General features: G+C 38.0%; 1 protein-coding gene across 1 annotated transcript; it reads right to left on the bottom strand.

Moving 5' to 3' along the window:
• Positions 1–8,046: 8,046 nt before the first annotated feature.
• On the bottom strand, positions 8,047–13,777 carry LOC124279721 (uncharacterized protein C3orf14 homolog). Its single transcript, XM_046715582.1, has 4 exons — positions 13,567–13,777; positions 12,328–12,460; positions 9,343–9,417; positions 8,047–8,452 (listed from the first exon to the last, which is right to left on the bottom strand). The coding sequence occupies exons 1-4, from the start codon at positions 13,653–13,655 to the stop codon at positions 8,369–8,371; spliced, it is 381 nt and encodes a 126-aa protein (XP_046571538.1). The 5' UTR covers positions 13,656–13,777; the 3' UTR covers positions 8,047–8,368.
• Positions 13,778–14,457: the final 680 nt, after the last annotated feature.

Here is a 14,457-nt window from a genome sequence, read left to right as displayed (position 1 = left end):
CCGCCATCTTGAAATTTGGGGCTTAGGCACGTTTCATCTTTTGATTGGGGTCATGGCCTCAAAGGGGAGGTCATATGGCCCTCACAATTAAGATGATGATAAAATATGTGATTGATGATAGTGCCGTCATTTTATCGTAGACACGCTGTGAAAAATGCGGATTTCATACATCCTTGATGAGTGAAAGTATAGATGATGTGACATCATGGTCCCCGCATCCTCGGGGCTGTCGGATGCTGGAGTGATGACAGTGTGATGTGGGGAGGTCGCGGTTGATGGGGCCTTCCTGCTTACACGTGGTTATTACAGAGTGCTTTTGGTAACACGTGCTTGAATAGTGCATGTAGTTACACAGTGCTTTTTAATGTATGCTTGTGGTCAGGCAAACATTAGTGGTTAACCATAAAGGAGTTTGTGGTTTCAAAATGCTTTACCAACCAGGGCACCACGATTGTTGTGTTTCGTTGACACAGTTCCAGCTGTAAGATGTTCTTCACAATCCATTAAAGCAGAGACCATATAATATAAGGTCTCTGATTAAAGCTTGTTGTAGGGGTTTTACAAACGTTTTAAAAAGTTTGTTTGTGGATCTGCACAGTTTGTTGAAGACAGCTTGTGGCCCCACAATGATGATTGAGGACTAATTTCACAATGCTGATTGAAGCTCACTTGTGATTTAACAAAGTTGGTTAAAGAGCACTTTTGATTCCACATGGTTGGTTAAAGAGCACTTGTGATATCACATAGTTGGTTAAAGAGCACTTGTGATTCCACATGGTTGGTTGAAGATTGTGGCTCTTCGTGTTTGGTTAAAGGTTCCTTGTGTTTTAACAATGTTGGTTAAAGAAAGATCTTGAAGATTGCTTGTGGCTCTGTGCAGGTGGTTGAAGATTGCTGTTGAAGAAAGCTTGTGTGTTGCTGATTCCACAGAGTTGACTGCAGATCATGTTTGATTCTTCCTTTGTCTAATGAAGACCATTAGATCATTAGTGTTGATGTAAGATTGCTTCAGATTTCACACCGTTGACAGAACTGCGCGTTTAATTCTCAGTTTTGGTTTAAACTCGTGGTTTAGAAATGTTGGTTAAGATTGATCGAAATTGAACACAGATGATTGAAACAAGCTTGTGACGGTTGGCTACAGATTGTTCTACACATTCTATGCATTAATAAGATTTGTGTTTGTGCTGTGGTCTGGTCTGATGTTAACAGGTCGTGGATCAGGAGCTAAGATATATGGCAGGAGACCCTGTCGGTGGGTAGATTCAATGTCATTTTAGAAAGAGCCAGCAGATACATACACGCGAAATATGTTGATTCGTACTAACTTAAATTACACTGGTCTGATGGGACGGCGCACACGATTCGGAATGTTTTAGAGTAAATGCGTATTTAATAAGTTTCAAATAGTTAGATGTTTCATGACTTGAGTATGTTATGGTATGGGTCGTGATTGTACGACTTGCTTTACAACAGGTCTTGCTATTAAGCATTAGTTATGGCCGTGTAAATGGCGAGACATTAATATACAATTTGGCCTTGTATTTGTTCGTTCGTTCAGGCCACACTCGACAATATTCATGCTGTATTAAGGTGATCGGTTGATAATCGAATCTGGACGAATAGAGCTGATGGACTGGTTGGTTGCTTGATTTGGTTCAGACAATCCAGTGGTTGATATTATAAGCAACGCTGTCGGGGAAACATGACGCGCGATTAACCGACGACGTGACCGATCCGTGTGGTAGCCTACTGCGACTAACATTGGTTTCAATTCTTACCAAGAATATCTACGATGCCCATGATAATCCTTGTTCTAGTAAGTAAAGAAAGGGTTGATTGTGTGTCGGCTTGCCCAGGAAGTGACGACTGGTGTTTGTAATCTCAATCAACGGCTGGTGTGGTCCATATTACAATCTTTACAGGCCTCTGTCGTATTACTGGTAATCAGCCAGAAGAAAGTGGCGAGTTTCTGATGTAAGGGAGACAACCCCCGCCATAAGCGAAAAACATCAGCTGTCTGTGAATCAGTTTTTGCTAATACAATATACAATATTTCTTGCAATTTAAAGGATGAATTTGCACTGAACTTCAAAAGCCTGCTTTAAACGCGCATTACCTATTATCATGGGCAGGGAACCACTCACTTATCAAACATATTAACCATGCATTATTTTGCATAGTTTTTAAAGACTAACCATTTGTGTTTTTCCCTTCCATTGTGCTCTGAAGCTCACATTTAAGCCCTAACAATTCAAAGTGAACAAGTATGTGGTAAAAAATACAGGTAAATCATTCCATAAATAAAGATCTGGGCCCTGGCCCACAAAGCCATTATATTTCCCATACTTCAACATAGTCGGGTCACAGTTGTAGCCCTGGGGCTGTTTTATGGAACGCAGGGCTGTTATTGTCATTATTGTTCCATAGTCCTGTCCAGGGGAGGATACAGCTTTTTGAGACAGAGGGATGGTGGTGGTGGTTTGGGTGTGCATGCGTGCGCACTTCATTTGGTGTCGTGCCGGGAAGGCTAAAATTTATTTTTCGGATGTCCCGGGAAGGCTAAAATGTATATTTCGGATTTCCAGGGAGAGCTAAGTTCCAAGGGAGTTGGGGAGTACCGCCGAAGCTAAAGATCCGGTGCCGAGAAACATAATCCATGTCGGGGGGAGGGGTTAACGCGCCGAGTAGCTAAAGAATATTTAAGTGGCGATTGATTTTTACCACATACTTGTTTTTGTAGCCCTGGAGCTGTCCAGGGGTTATTGTCATTATTGTTCCATAGTCCTCTCCAGGGGAGGATACAGCTTTTTGAGACAGAGGGATGGTGGTGGTGGTTTGGGTGTGCATGCGTGCGCACTTCATTTGGTGTCGTGCCGGGAAGGCTAAAATTTATTTTTCGGATGTCCCGGGAAGGCTAAAATTTATATTTCGGATTTCCAGGGAGAGCTAAGTTCCAAGGGAGTTGGGGAGTACCGCCGAAGCTAAAGATACGGTGCCGAGAAACATAATCCATGTCGGGAGTAGATTTGGAGGGGTTAACGTTGGCTTCTGGCTAAGCCAGTATCGCCATTTATTTTTGAAACGTTAGAACTTTATTTAAGTGGCGATTGTATTTCAGATGTGTTTAATCATAAAAAAACATTAGAATAATAGTCACTAGGCACAATCCATGAGGAGATAGATTTCTTTTCAAATCATTGTTATAATCTTCACTTGTTTACGGTTCGGGTTACCGAAAGGTTGTACTCTACTTTAGATAATATTTTTGTTTTTAATGGATTAATTGATACACTTAAATCTAAGAAGAAAAAGTTATATAGTGTTTTTATAGACTTTCAAAAAGCCTTTGATAAAGTCTGGCGTGTGAGACTTTTGCAAAAAATTGTTGAACACTGAATTACTGAGTAAATTTTAAAGGTTATTTATAATAATTATGATAATACCAAGTGTTTCAACAGGTGGAAATGACTCTACCTATTTTGACTGTTGTAAAGGTGTACGCCATGGGAAAATTTATCGCCTCTCCTTTTTTCACTGTTTATTAATGACATTGAATCATATCTAGTGACTAATGTCTTTGATGGAGTAGAATTTGATGATATATTTGGATTTGTTGAGATTTTTGTACTGTATGCTGATGACATGGTCTCATTTGCTGAAAGTCCGGATGAGTTACAGCATAGTATTAATATTGTCTAAAGTGAAAGTTAATATTAAATATCGAAAAGACTAAAGTAGTCGTATTTGGCTTTGGAACTGCATGGTTCATTTTCAAAAACATTATCTTGGTGATTTACCTTTGAGCATGTCTGATACTTATACTTACCTTGGAATACATTTTCATAAGAATTTCTTTTCAAAACATTGCTATAATGTTATATTTAAGTTGCAGTTAAGTAGATTGACAGAAATGTGTTTTTCCATGGAAAATGATAATTTAATGTCGAATTAAAGACAATGCATAATGAAGAATAGACATGAAAATGAGTAAATAACTGTATTTATATTTGTATGTGTGCCCAGATGAAAGAGCGTCCACGTTAATCCTGTTTTCTTTGTAATTTGTCAGAGCCTCCGAGTGAGGAGCGCCGTGTTCATTCAGCCATAACATTGCATTGCAAGTACCGAGAAGCGTCGCGATTTTAGCCTTCCCGGCCATGAACCTTTCATTTCACCCGTTTTCACGTTTAGAAAGCAATGCAATATATGTACAAGTTGTGTTTTATCCTGATTGCTTCCAGACAATATATCCCGAGATTTCCCTTTCACCGCCCTTCCAGATGTTGTCAGGTTGAACATACACTGTCACCACCAACCTCCCAGATGAGGTAGGCCCTGGTCAAACACTGATGGTCAATATTGGCAAACTGTTTCACAGACGACAAATAAATATGAATTTATAAAACCTAAAAGAAAAAACAACAACATCAGAAAGAAAGCTAAACTGTGTTACAAATAATATCAGATTTATTACATATCTTTCAAACATGAGATCAAGAAAAACAACTATATCTTCACGATCAAATAAGTCATTAGGCCTGATGACTTGCTTGCTAGAATGTTGCTCAGTCCGATGATGGACAACAAACAAAACTTTACATTGACAGCCATGTTTTCCTCCCTGTTAATCTGTTACTGGTAACTGCCACACGATAAACATTTGTACTTCAACCAATAAGTTTCATTGTTTTGAGATGTACTATATATATACTAGTACCTCTAAAATACCTCAACCAAACATGTTTCATCATAGAGTGAGTGAATTTAGTTTTACGCCGCTATTAGCATTATTCCAGCAATAGCACGGCGGGGATACCAGTAACCCAGATAGCATTCGGAGGTTGGCCCAACGTTGGCAATGTTGGCAAAACCATTGCCAACGTTGGGCCAACGTCTGAATGCTATCTGGGAATGGGCTTCACACATTGTACCCATGTAGGGAATCGAACCCGGGTCTTCGGCGTGACCAGCGAACGCTTTAGCCACTAAACTACCCAACTGCCCCGTCATAGAACCAGCCTGCTAAGTTCAGGGTGCTGTAGCGGACACACAATTCTTCTCGCAGAGGTCTTAGGGGATTTTACACATCTTTTAGGTGGATATGAAGTCAATAAGCCAGCAAAAGTTATTTCCCTTACACCATGAACCCGATCTGGCGGAACAGAGAAAACGTTTTCCAGAGAAATTGCACAAACTGTAACTCGGCCACGGTCCGGTATTAAATTTGTAGAAACTCTTCATGTTCTTCAGATGGCAAACATTTTCTTAAACGTTTTAACGTCCATGTATAAAGATCGTTTAGTGCCATGTTCACATAGTATCAGTCTATTCTGGTAAAGACATGACTGAAGAAGGTTTTATGTCTGGACAACTGGGATCCATTACATGATTGTGATCCTTAATCCATGATCCCAAGTATGGATTTAATCACTGGATCAATGCATGCATATTACTTCTAGCTATGTCAAGTGAACTGTAGTGGACAGCATGGCCACCCATACCCACATCCACTGGGTGGCATGCTGCCATAGAATATTCACACCTAACAACACTGAAACTGTGTCAAGTGGCCAAATACACTTTCTATGCATCTAGTTTTACGATTGGAACTAATATTTGGAGAGATGTGTCTCTCCTGTATAGATGGAAAAAAATACAAAAAATCTACAGAGAAGTCACCATTTGACATGAAATATATATTTATATTAGCAGTTGCTCTTCAGAGTGATTCCTTCACATGGTACATGATTTATAGCTAGGCTGGAAATGACCAACAACAGAATCAGTCTCAATCTTTAAAATAGTCCTCAAACACAGTCAAAACATGGTCCCATGTTACATCACTGACTGCACATAATGACAGCGTTTCTATTTAATGTCTACATGACAGAATCACAACTCAACTCGTATCACATTCTGTATGTGTTCTGTTCAGTCAAACTGATTCACAACTGGCCACATCTTAAATAATGTCTGTTCTCTTACCTCAGTCAATGTGTCTGTACAAGCAAAGTTCACGACACATGACTAACGTTGCTGTTTGTGAAATGTAAGCTGGACATTGATTGGGTAATACACAGCAATTGCTGGCTTCCTTTCCACTGAAATTTGGTCACTTTGGTTAACAGGGATTACTCAGTAAAGTGGGCACATCTATTCAGGAGGATTATCCTGTACATGAACCAATGAAATATTGCATAATATGCCAAGTTTTTCAGGGATGGTTTTCAACATTTATCATCAAGTGTTGATTTATCTTATAAAGTATAACTGTAACAGTAAAAACAGCAAACCTTCTGTGAAAAGACTTTGTGTGGCAGTCACAGATGTGTGATTGTGTCACCTGAACAAAAGTGAGCACATTGGAGATTTAGTATCAATATTAATATCTGCATTTAGTAAATGACATTAGTTTTAATATGAGATTAGCATTTAGTTATTAGTATTTGAGTGAGTGAGTGAGTTTAGTTTTACATCGCTTTTAGCAATATTCCAGCAATATTACCACGGGGGACACCAGAAATGGGCTTCACACATTGCACCCATGTGGGGAATCAAACCCGGATCCTGGGCATGTCGAGCGCACACTTTAACCACTAGGCTACCCCACCACCCCTAGCCATCAGTACACTAACAAGCCACTGACAAGTTGATGCATTTACAAAATATTTTACTGTCAAGGTATACAACTAGATACATAAATATACATATAAATATGTTTTTTCATACATAACAAAATATAAAACAGATGTAGGCTAAATACTATATTCTCCATTCAGTGTGAGATTAAGTTGATGGCTTATTCTGGGGGACAGGCAATTTTTGGAATATGTTTATGAAGCTTTTATCATGCATATGGTAAATGTAACTAACTGTAAATGTGTAAACGTAACTGTAAGTGTGTGAACATTTATGACAGTGCTAGGATATCTGGCATTTTGTTGTGGTTAATGAGTGCCCAATGTTTAGATCTATAGATATGTATTCAATGTGGCACAAATGTGGTCCTCACACTTAAGAGTATTTAGTAGGGAAGCTAGTTTCATTGTACATTTAGTATTATTATGTTTCCGTGTTTGTTGGTATAATGATAATACACTGATTGGCCCTGAACATGTAGGGGCGGAAGATATATAACCTACATCTAGAGGCCATACTTCCGGTATTTTTATATGTAATGATATATTATTAGGTAGGTCGACTGTTTGTGATTTTACATGCAGTAAATGTGTTCATTTGACATTGATATGCATCTCCCCTATATCTGTCTGATATTCTCATGACAGTTATACATACACTCAGCTGTATGTATGTATGTGGTCTGTATATATGTCTGGCATGTCAGATGTATTGGTATTATATCATGTGTATTCGTTATACTTTTATGTGAATCATGTTACTATGTATTTCTAGGTGTGAAAAGAACACAAATGGTTATAACACAACTCTGCTACAAAGACTAGCACCTATGCTTGTACTTGAAGAGATTTGCGTCCACTCTCCTACCCAGAGTTCCATGCGGCAAGCCAGCATAGTACCTCTGCCACAGGCCAGAAAAATGTGACGATTCGTCACATCTTGCAATGTTCATTCATATAATGTACAGATTTCTTTTACTCTTTTATTTTTGACGAGTCTACACATCTAACTAAACAGCTTTAATAGAATGGTTTAGTTTCACTGACAAAATATCCAAAACCATGTAACACTATTTCGATTTGCGTAGCGATCCTTTGTTTACATAGGTTGTACGGCTCCACGTGCTGTCATCGAAGCCGACGGAGAGCAAACGATGCAGCTAGTTTGATATCTAAATATGTACTTTTATAGACCTAACTGTCGCAGTTGTGGAAGAATATATATGTAACAATGTAAAGCATTATAAAGAGAGCGCCGAAAAGCTTTCGTGAGTCCAGTCTCTTCTTATTATGAATATGCGCGTTTGATTACAAACAAGAGAAAAGTGCCACAGGCTAATGATATGCAAATTAGCCTGTGGCAGTGATGTTATGTTAAGTCATCACTGTGCCGAAGTGTGATTTGCGTCTATATACATTATACCCAAAGACACATCGGTCAGTGGGACTACTTGTATATCCACTTCAGTGTTCTCAATGTCTACTGACAGGTGGTATCTGAAAGGAAAGGGGGCTTAGGGACACTTTATGCTCTGTTGTTGACTTCGAAACAATTTTAAACTTTCTTAGGATGTATTGGACATTTCTGTTTCCAGGCCTGTATGGCAGATTATGTCTCCATGAACAATGTGTTGATAGGCCACACTCTTTTGTCTTTTATCTTCTTAATACACCTCTTGCTAATGTAGACATATCGTTGGCAGTTATGACAGATATGGTGTCTGCCACTATGTGGGAGGCCTCACACCTGCCTGTGCCATGCCCTCCTTCCATAGTGGCTCCATGCTCCTTATCATTGACCAGTAGTTACTCTGCAACACCAAGCTTAGACAGTTAGTTAACCATACTTAAACTGAAATAAATCAATTACATCAAGATTTTTACCCCATACTGTTAAAAAATAAATTCCTACAGATTGTAGACTGTTTGCGCCTGGGTAATGAGAGACTGTAGTGCCTAGTGGAGAACTAGACTGTCTGTACCTGCAAATTGAGAAACTAACTTGTCTGTACCTGAAGAATGAGGAACTAGATTGCCTGTACCTGTAGAGTAAGGTACTAGATTGTCTGTACCTGAAGAATGAGGAACTAAACTGTCTGTACCTGAAAAATGAGGAACTAGACTGTCTGTACCTGAAAAATGAGGAACTAGATTGTCTGTACCTAAAGAATGAGGAACTAGATTGTCTGTACCTGTAAATTGAGAAACTAGATTGTCTGTACCTGTAGAGTGAGAAACTAGATTGTCTGTACCTGTAGAGTGAGGAACTAGATTTTCTGTACCTGTAGAGTGAAGAACTAGATTGTCTGTACCTCTCGGTGACAAACTAGATTGTCTGTACCTGTAGAGTGAGGAAATAGATTGTCTGTACCTGAAGAATGAAGAATTAGATTGGCTGTACCTGTAGAGTGAGAAGCTAGATTGGCTGTACCTGTAGAGTGAGAAAATAGATTGTCTGTACCTGTAGAGTGAGAAACTAAATTTTCTGTACCCACAGAGTGAGAAACTAGATTGTCTGTACCTGTAAATTGAGAAACTTGTGTGTGTGTACCTGTAGAGTGAGGAACTAGATTGTCTGTACCTGTAAATTGAGAAACTTGTTTGTGTTTACCGATAGAGTGAGGAACTAGATTGTCTGTACCTGTAAATTGAGAAACTAGATTGTGTGTACCTGTAGAATGAGGAACTAAATTGTCTGTACCTGTAGAGTGAGGAATTTTGTGTCTGGAGGCTTCCCTGCTTCCTGTGCCAGTCTCCATTCCGTGTCACGTAGATCCTGTCAACACAGAATTTCTGTTTCTGTTCTCATTCTACATAATACTCATCTATTCATAATATTCTTGAATAATATGTATGTTAATTCACCGTCAATAGGAAATATTAAATATTGTTTGATAAAACACACTAAGGATGAAGTTTTACTAAAATAACAATGATTTTTAATTTATATTTGCAGACAGCTAATATGATATATGATTTCACCTTAATTAAAACCATGATAAACAAATCCAAAGCAACATAGTCACAACTCCTTGGAACTATCACCATGTAATAACATCCATACATCAAGCTATTTACTCATAATCCCTAAAGGAGCTGTCACAAACAGGAATTGCTGCCATCAGACAAATCTTACCATTGAGAATAAGTTGTAAAGATTAAACTAAAACTGTTTTGAATATCTTGACCCACATCCACAGTAGTGTTGGGAATTGGTTGAAATCTCATAATTGATGAGGTTCTTGAGAGGCAATTGATGCTTCATTACAATCATAAAAATAGCTGATAAGCATCATATATCAAAGTTTCCTGTGATGGTTGTTCTTAGTTCTTTTTTTTTATTTGCAAATTGCACAAAATGCATTTGCAAATTTTGTTTTCAACTTTAAATGATGCAACTTGCATCTTTAAATTCCCGATGACTAATATGTTAGGAACAAAAACATCCTGGGGTCTTTAAGAAAAATTCAATCATGACTTGGAATGAGCTGGTAGTGCTTATGAAATGTTCATTTAATGACAGACAAAAACAACCTTGGGACAAATATTTTGAGTACAAAATCGTTTGTGTCGTACATTGAGAAAGCATGATTGACTGGTTGGTTGTTTAGTCACTGCGATCGATCTTTGATTATTTCACTTAATCAGAGCACCACTAATCCAAAGAGCAGACATTTCTCTTGTGACCAAGAGAAATTACTTTGTATATTCAAATGTAGACTAATGTGGAATCTAGGAAATGGATGAATAGGGCATTTGTGTTAAATGATCTGGATATTTAGAAAAACCAGGTTAACAAAACTGAAATATGTTTTCGTCATTAAATCCTTCTTTTCACAAAGTCTTGGAGAATAATAAAGACACCTACATTGTTTTATACTCATTTTATAGTCAGTTTTACGGATCCGCCGGTTGTATTTTTTCAATAATAAGAAAAAAAAAAAAAATTAATTTTCCCCGCTCAAAAAATAAAATCCTCATGTTTTTATTGGCAAGAATTACATTCTTTGCCAATAAAAACTATGAGGATTTTATTTTACAACTTACAAAAAAAAATAAAATTACATTCTTGCCAATAAAAACATGAGGATTTTATTTTACAACTTACAAAAAAAAATTTTTTATTGTTTTTTTTGCCCCATATACACTTCATAACTTGCCAAAATAAAAAAAATACTTTTAATATGCAAAAGGAATAATACTTTGACTATTGATTGTTATTTTTTATTTTTTTCCCTCCTGCCTTTAGGTTTTCGGAGGACAAAAATCTGTAAAACAAGAAATAAAATTGGTCTGGCCTCACAATAAAATAAAAAAATACAATTCAAATTCAAATGTTTGTCTAATTTAAATTAAGTTAATACCATACATCTTAGCAGAGTTGTAGCAGGGTAAATAATAAACATAATTATGATTATCATAATCACATTAACTAAATACAAACAAGAAGACAGAGTAAGAGTAATTTTACTAGTTTCGTATTTTTGTCAAATACGAAACAAGTAAAGCTAAGGTTTTGTTTAAGTTTCATATCATAACTACAGACAAACAAATACTTTAAAAAGGGCAGGGGTTTTTTCAACACTGAAATGCCATATTAGTCATCTGCTAGAGGTGATAAATGGTCTGTGTTGTGAAGGCTTCTGTCAGTGAGGAGAAATAGGTGTATTACTCTTTTACACTTTTAAACAGAGGAGGGTGGCACCTTCCAAGACATTCAGGGTTTCGTATATCTTTGTGAGCAATAATATTTACCGACATCTTTTGAGCTGGTTTCGGACAGTTCTCCCTGGGCATTCTAGTCCTGTCTGTTCGTAATGTTTAAACCAGTGAACAGATCTCTTTGATCAATAACCGAGAGTCATATGCTGTACATTGAATCTGATTCTTAAGTGTTTTCTGTACTAGAAGCTGCGAACACTTCTACCAGCCCATGTTACCATATGCAAACATAGCACTTTTGTGCCTTCCTTGCTGTACATTTCATGCATGCATAATGTCTGCTTTTAATCAGTAAATACATACAGTGGAAGCCCTCTAAACCAGCAGCCCTCCAATCCGGCATGCTCTCAATATCGACACTAGAATTTGGTCCCAACAGAAGCTAGTTCATTTATGATTATTTACACGCCCTCTAATCCGGTGTCAGTCTATTTCATATTTCGACACAACAAAGACCGCCCAATTGACTGTTTGTACAGTAATTAACTCTCTCTAAACCGGCATGATTGTTTTTCGACTGCCTGCTGTAAAAACATGCCCATTTCTGGTCCTATTTTGAAAGAGAAAGCTATTCAGTTTGCTTCAGAATTAAATGTCAACAAGTTTAATGCCTCATATGGATGGCAGGCACGTTGGAAGACACAATACGACATCAAACAGTTCAAAGTGAGCGTCGAATATGATTACTATCAACACGTTGTTTAACTCGTATTTTACGACATACGGAAGATCGTTCTCAGGTTGAAAAGGGAAAGTTCTCTAAACCGGCACACCCTCTATACCAGCATTTTTTGTCCTTCCCAACGACTGCCGGTTGAGAGGGCTTCCACTGTATGTATGAGACATTTGGGAACACAAGCTGGAAAAGGGAAAATGTGTAAGTATGTACATAGTTATCATACACCTGGGTTTTGAAATTTTTAATAATTGATTTTATGACATATGCAGATATGTATGCCCTGACCTTTATCAGACGTTCATTCCTCACTGTGATCTCATCTATGGTCTGAGTGTTAGATGGAGCAGGGCCCCTCTTGTCAACCTGCTGCCGGAGGTAGGCACCAGCTGAGTGCAGGAGAGACTCTCTTTTAGCAATGCTGTCAACAAAAACAATAAGTTTCAGCTAAGTTAATCAGGTCATGGTTGGTGTTGCCCATATAAAAAAAAAACTCAAGTGATGAACATGGTGAATTATATTTACATGATAAATGTGAAAATGTGAGCCAATGCAAACCAGCTCATGAGCATTCATCATGATGTAAAGCACTTATTCCACACATATCATACAAAAAACACAAATCAGTGATGTCATGATGGTATTACTGAGTGGCATCAGCTTTTGTCAAAAGTGGCAATGGGCCAAGTCCAGCTAACCAGTATCCGGAACTGATGTATTGTATAATGAATTATATGTCAACAATGTAGAAAAAATAAGAAGAGACAGTATGGTTATGACAGATTTAATAGGTCAGTTCACATACAATCGATTAAGCATACCATGCTAACAATATTATAACTTGACAGCAGAAATTCAAACTTTTGCTACAGAGAACAACATTGTTGAGGTGATCTGATTCTGTCTTCCTTCACTCTTAGATGGATCTGTCATCAGATCACTTGATCTACATCTTCAGAATGGGGCAGGTTCTCAGATATATAAGGTGCATACAGTAAGCCTTTAAGTCAACAAACAGGTACCGAAGGTTTTTGTGCAACTTCAGTCCAGTGTGCTACTGAAAGGTTTCACAGGACACAAAATCGATTAATATTCAAACCACCCTTCTACTTTAGTGACGTTTACACTGGCATCCATTTTCTGGAAATACCTATTTTTGTTGTTTTTGTTTTAACAGTGTTTGTTGCGGATGGGGTAGGATGTAACTGAGATGAAAATCTTTTTACATGTTTATTTAAAAGGTGAGTAGAGGACGGCAACATATGACAGTTTAACGAAGACTCACCCACAAACATACAATGTCTACAATAATCCTCTCCCAACTGATGAGTTGGCTAGTCGTTTCAGGTATTCACTTTCTAGAAGTTTACAAAAGGGTAATACTCGTACATACATATGTCATCTCTGCCAAAACAAACTTTCATTACAAATAAACATTAGAGACTCTAATGAGAGTGTCTGTCGTGCAGATTTGGTGTTTTGAATGTGAACTTCCCTTTTGACCACAACAAAAGTACCGGCCCTTACATTTCCTCATGAAGTCTGTTCAGCTGCATTTCTTTCATGGTCCATTTCTCCACACGTGAGCCGTACGTGTCCTCTGTCATCGGGGGCATGACTTCGCCTCATATGTTTCATTCATTTAACTTTGCCTTGATGCTGAAGACATTTATTTGGGAGACTTCTTGTTCGTTGTCGACGACGCTTTCCTATAGATTATAGCCTCTAACAACAACTGTGATTTGAAAAACTCAAGGTACAGATTGGTGACCGCAAACGTATCTTTGAAACGTAAATATAATTAAACAATACATAGCTAATAATATCGCGATTTTAACAAACTTAACGTATTGAAATCAGTAACAAATTTTGTTTAAAACACTGATAAGTGAGAATACTAGTAATTAGTATTGAGGAAAGTACCTTGTATCATTACGAGCCTCATTAAACTGGGCCCCGTTTCGCGTATCGCAAGCAGCCGCAAGTTGGCGCGCGCAAAGGAAGCCAGGGACCAGCTTTAGCATTGATTCGATACCCCCAAGCTCCTCACAGCGCTAGGCCATTCGCGGAGCTCATTGTCACTACAGTTGTCACTGATTTATAAATACATAGTCACCATAGATCCCCTGTTTCAGATCGGGCCTTTACTTCATATCTCAGTCTTTTAGCATACATTGGGCGAAGCCAGAGTGTCTGATGCTCGTTCTGGAATATCCTCGCTACCACAAAGCAACAAAACGAAAAAATACACTTCCGAGCAATCGACTCCATTCTTGTCTTGACTGGCAGTGACATTCATGTGAGATATTTTAACGCCCAGTACCTGATGAATATAGTATTACGACACAGTGTTATTGTTACTGACGTAGTCCGCGTCAGTTATTTGTCATGTAAAAACTGTTTGTGTAGAGTAACTTA

The sequence above is a fragment of the Haliotis rubra genome, unplaced genomic scaffold (assembly GCF_003918875.1).
Source record: "Haliotis rubra isolate DU_JTF1 unplaced genomic scaffold, ASM391887v1 Scf255, whole genome shotgun sequence".
Lineage (NCBI taxonomy): Eukaryota > Metazoa > Mollusca > Gastropoda > Lepetellida > Haliotidae > Haliotis > Haliotis rubra.
The sequence above is the reverse complement of the archived record's forward strand: the minus strand, read 5'-3'. Positions and strand labels throughout refer to the sequence as shown.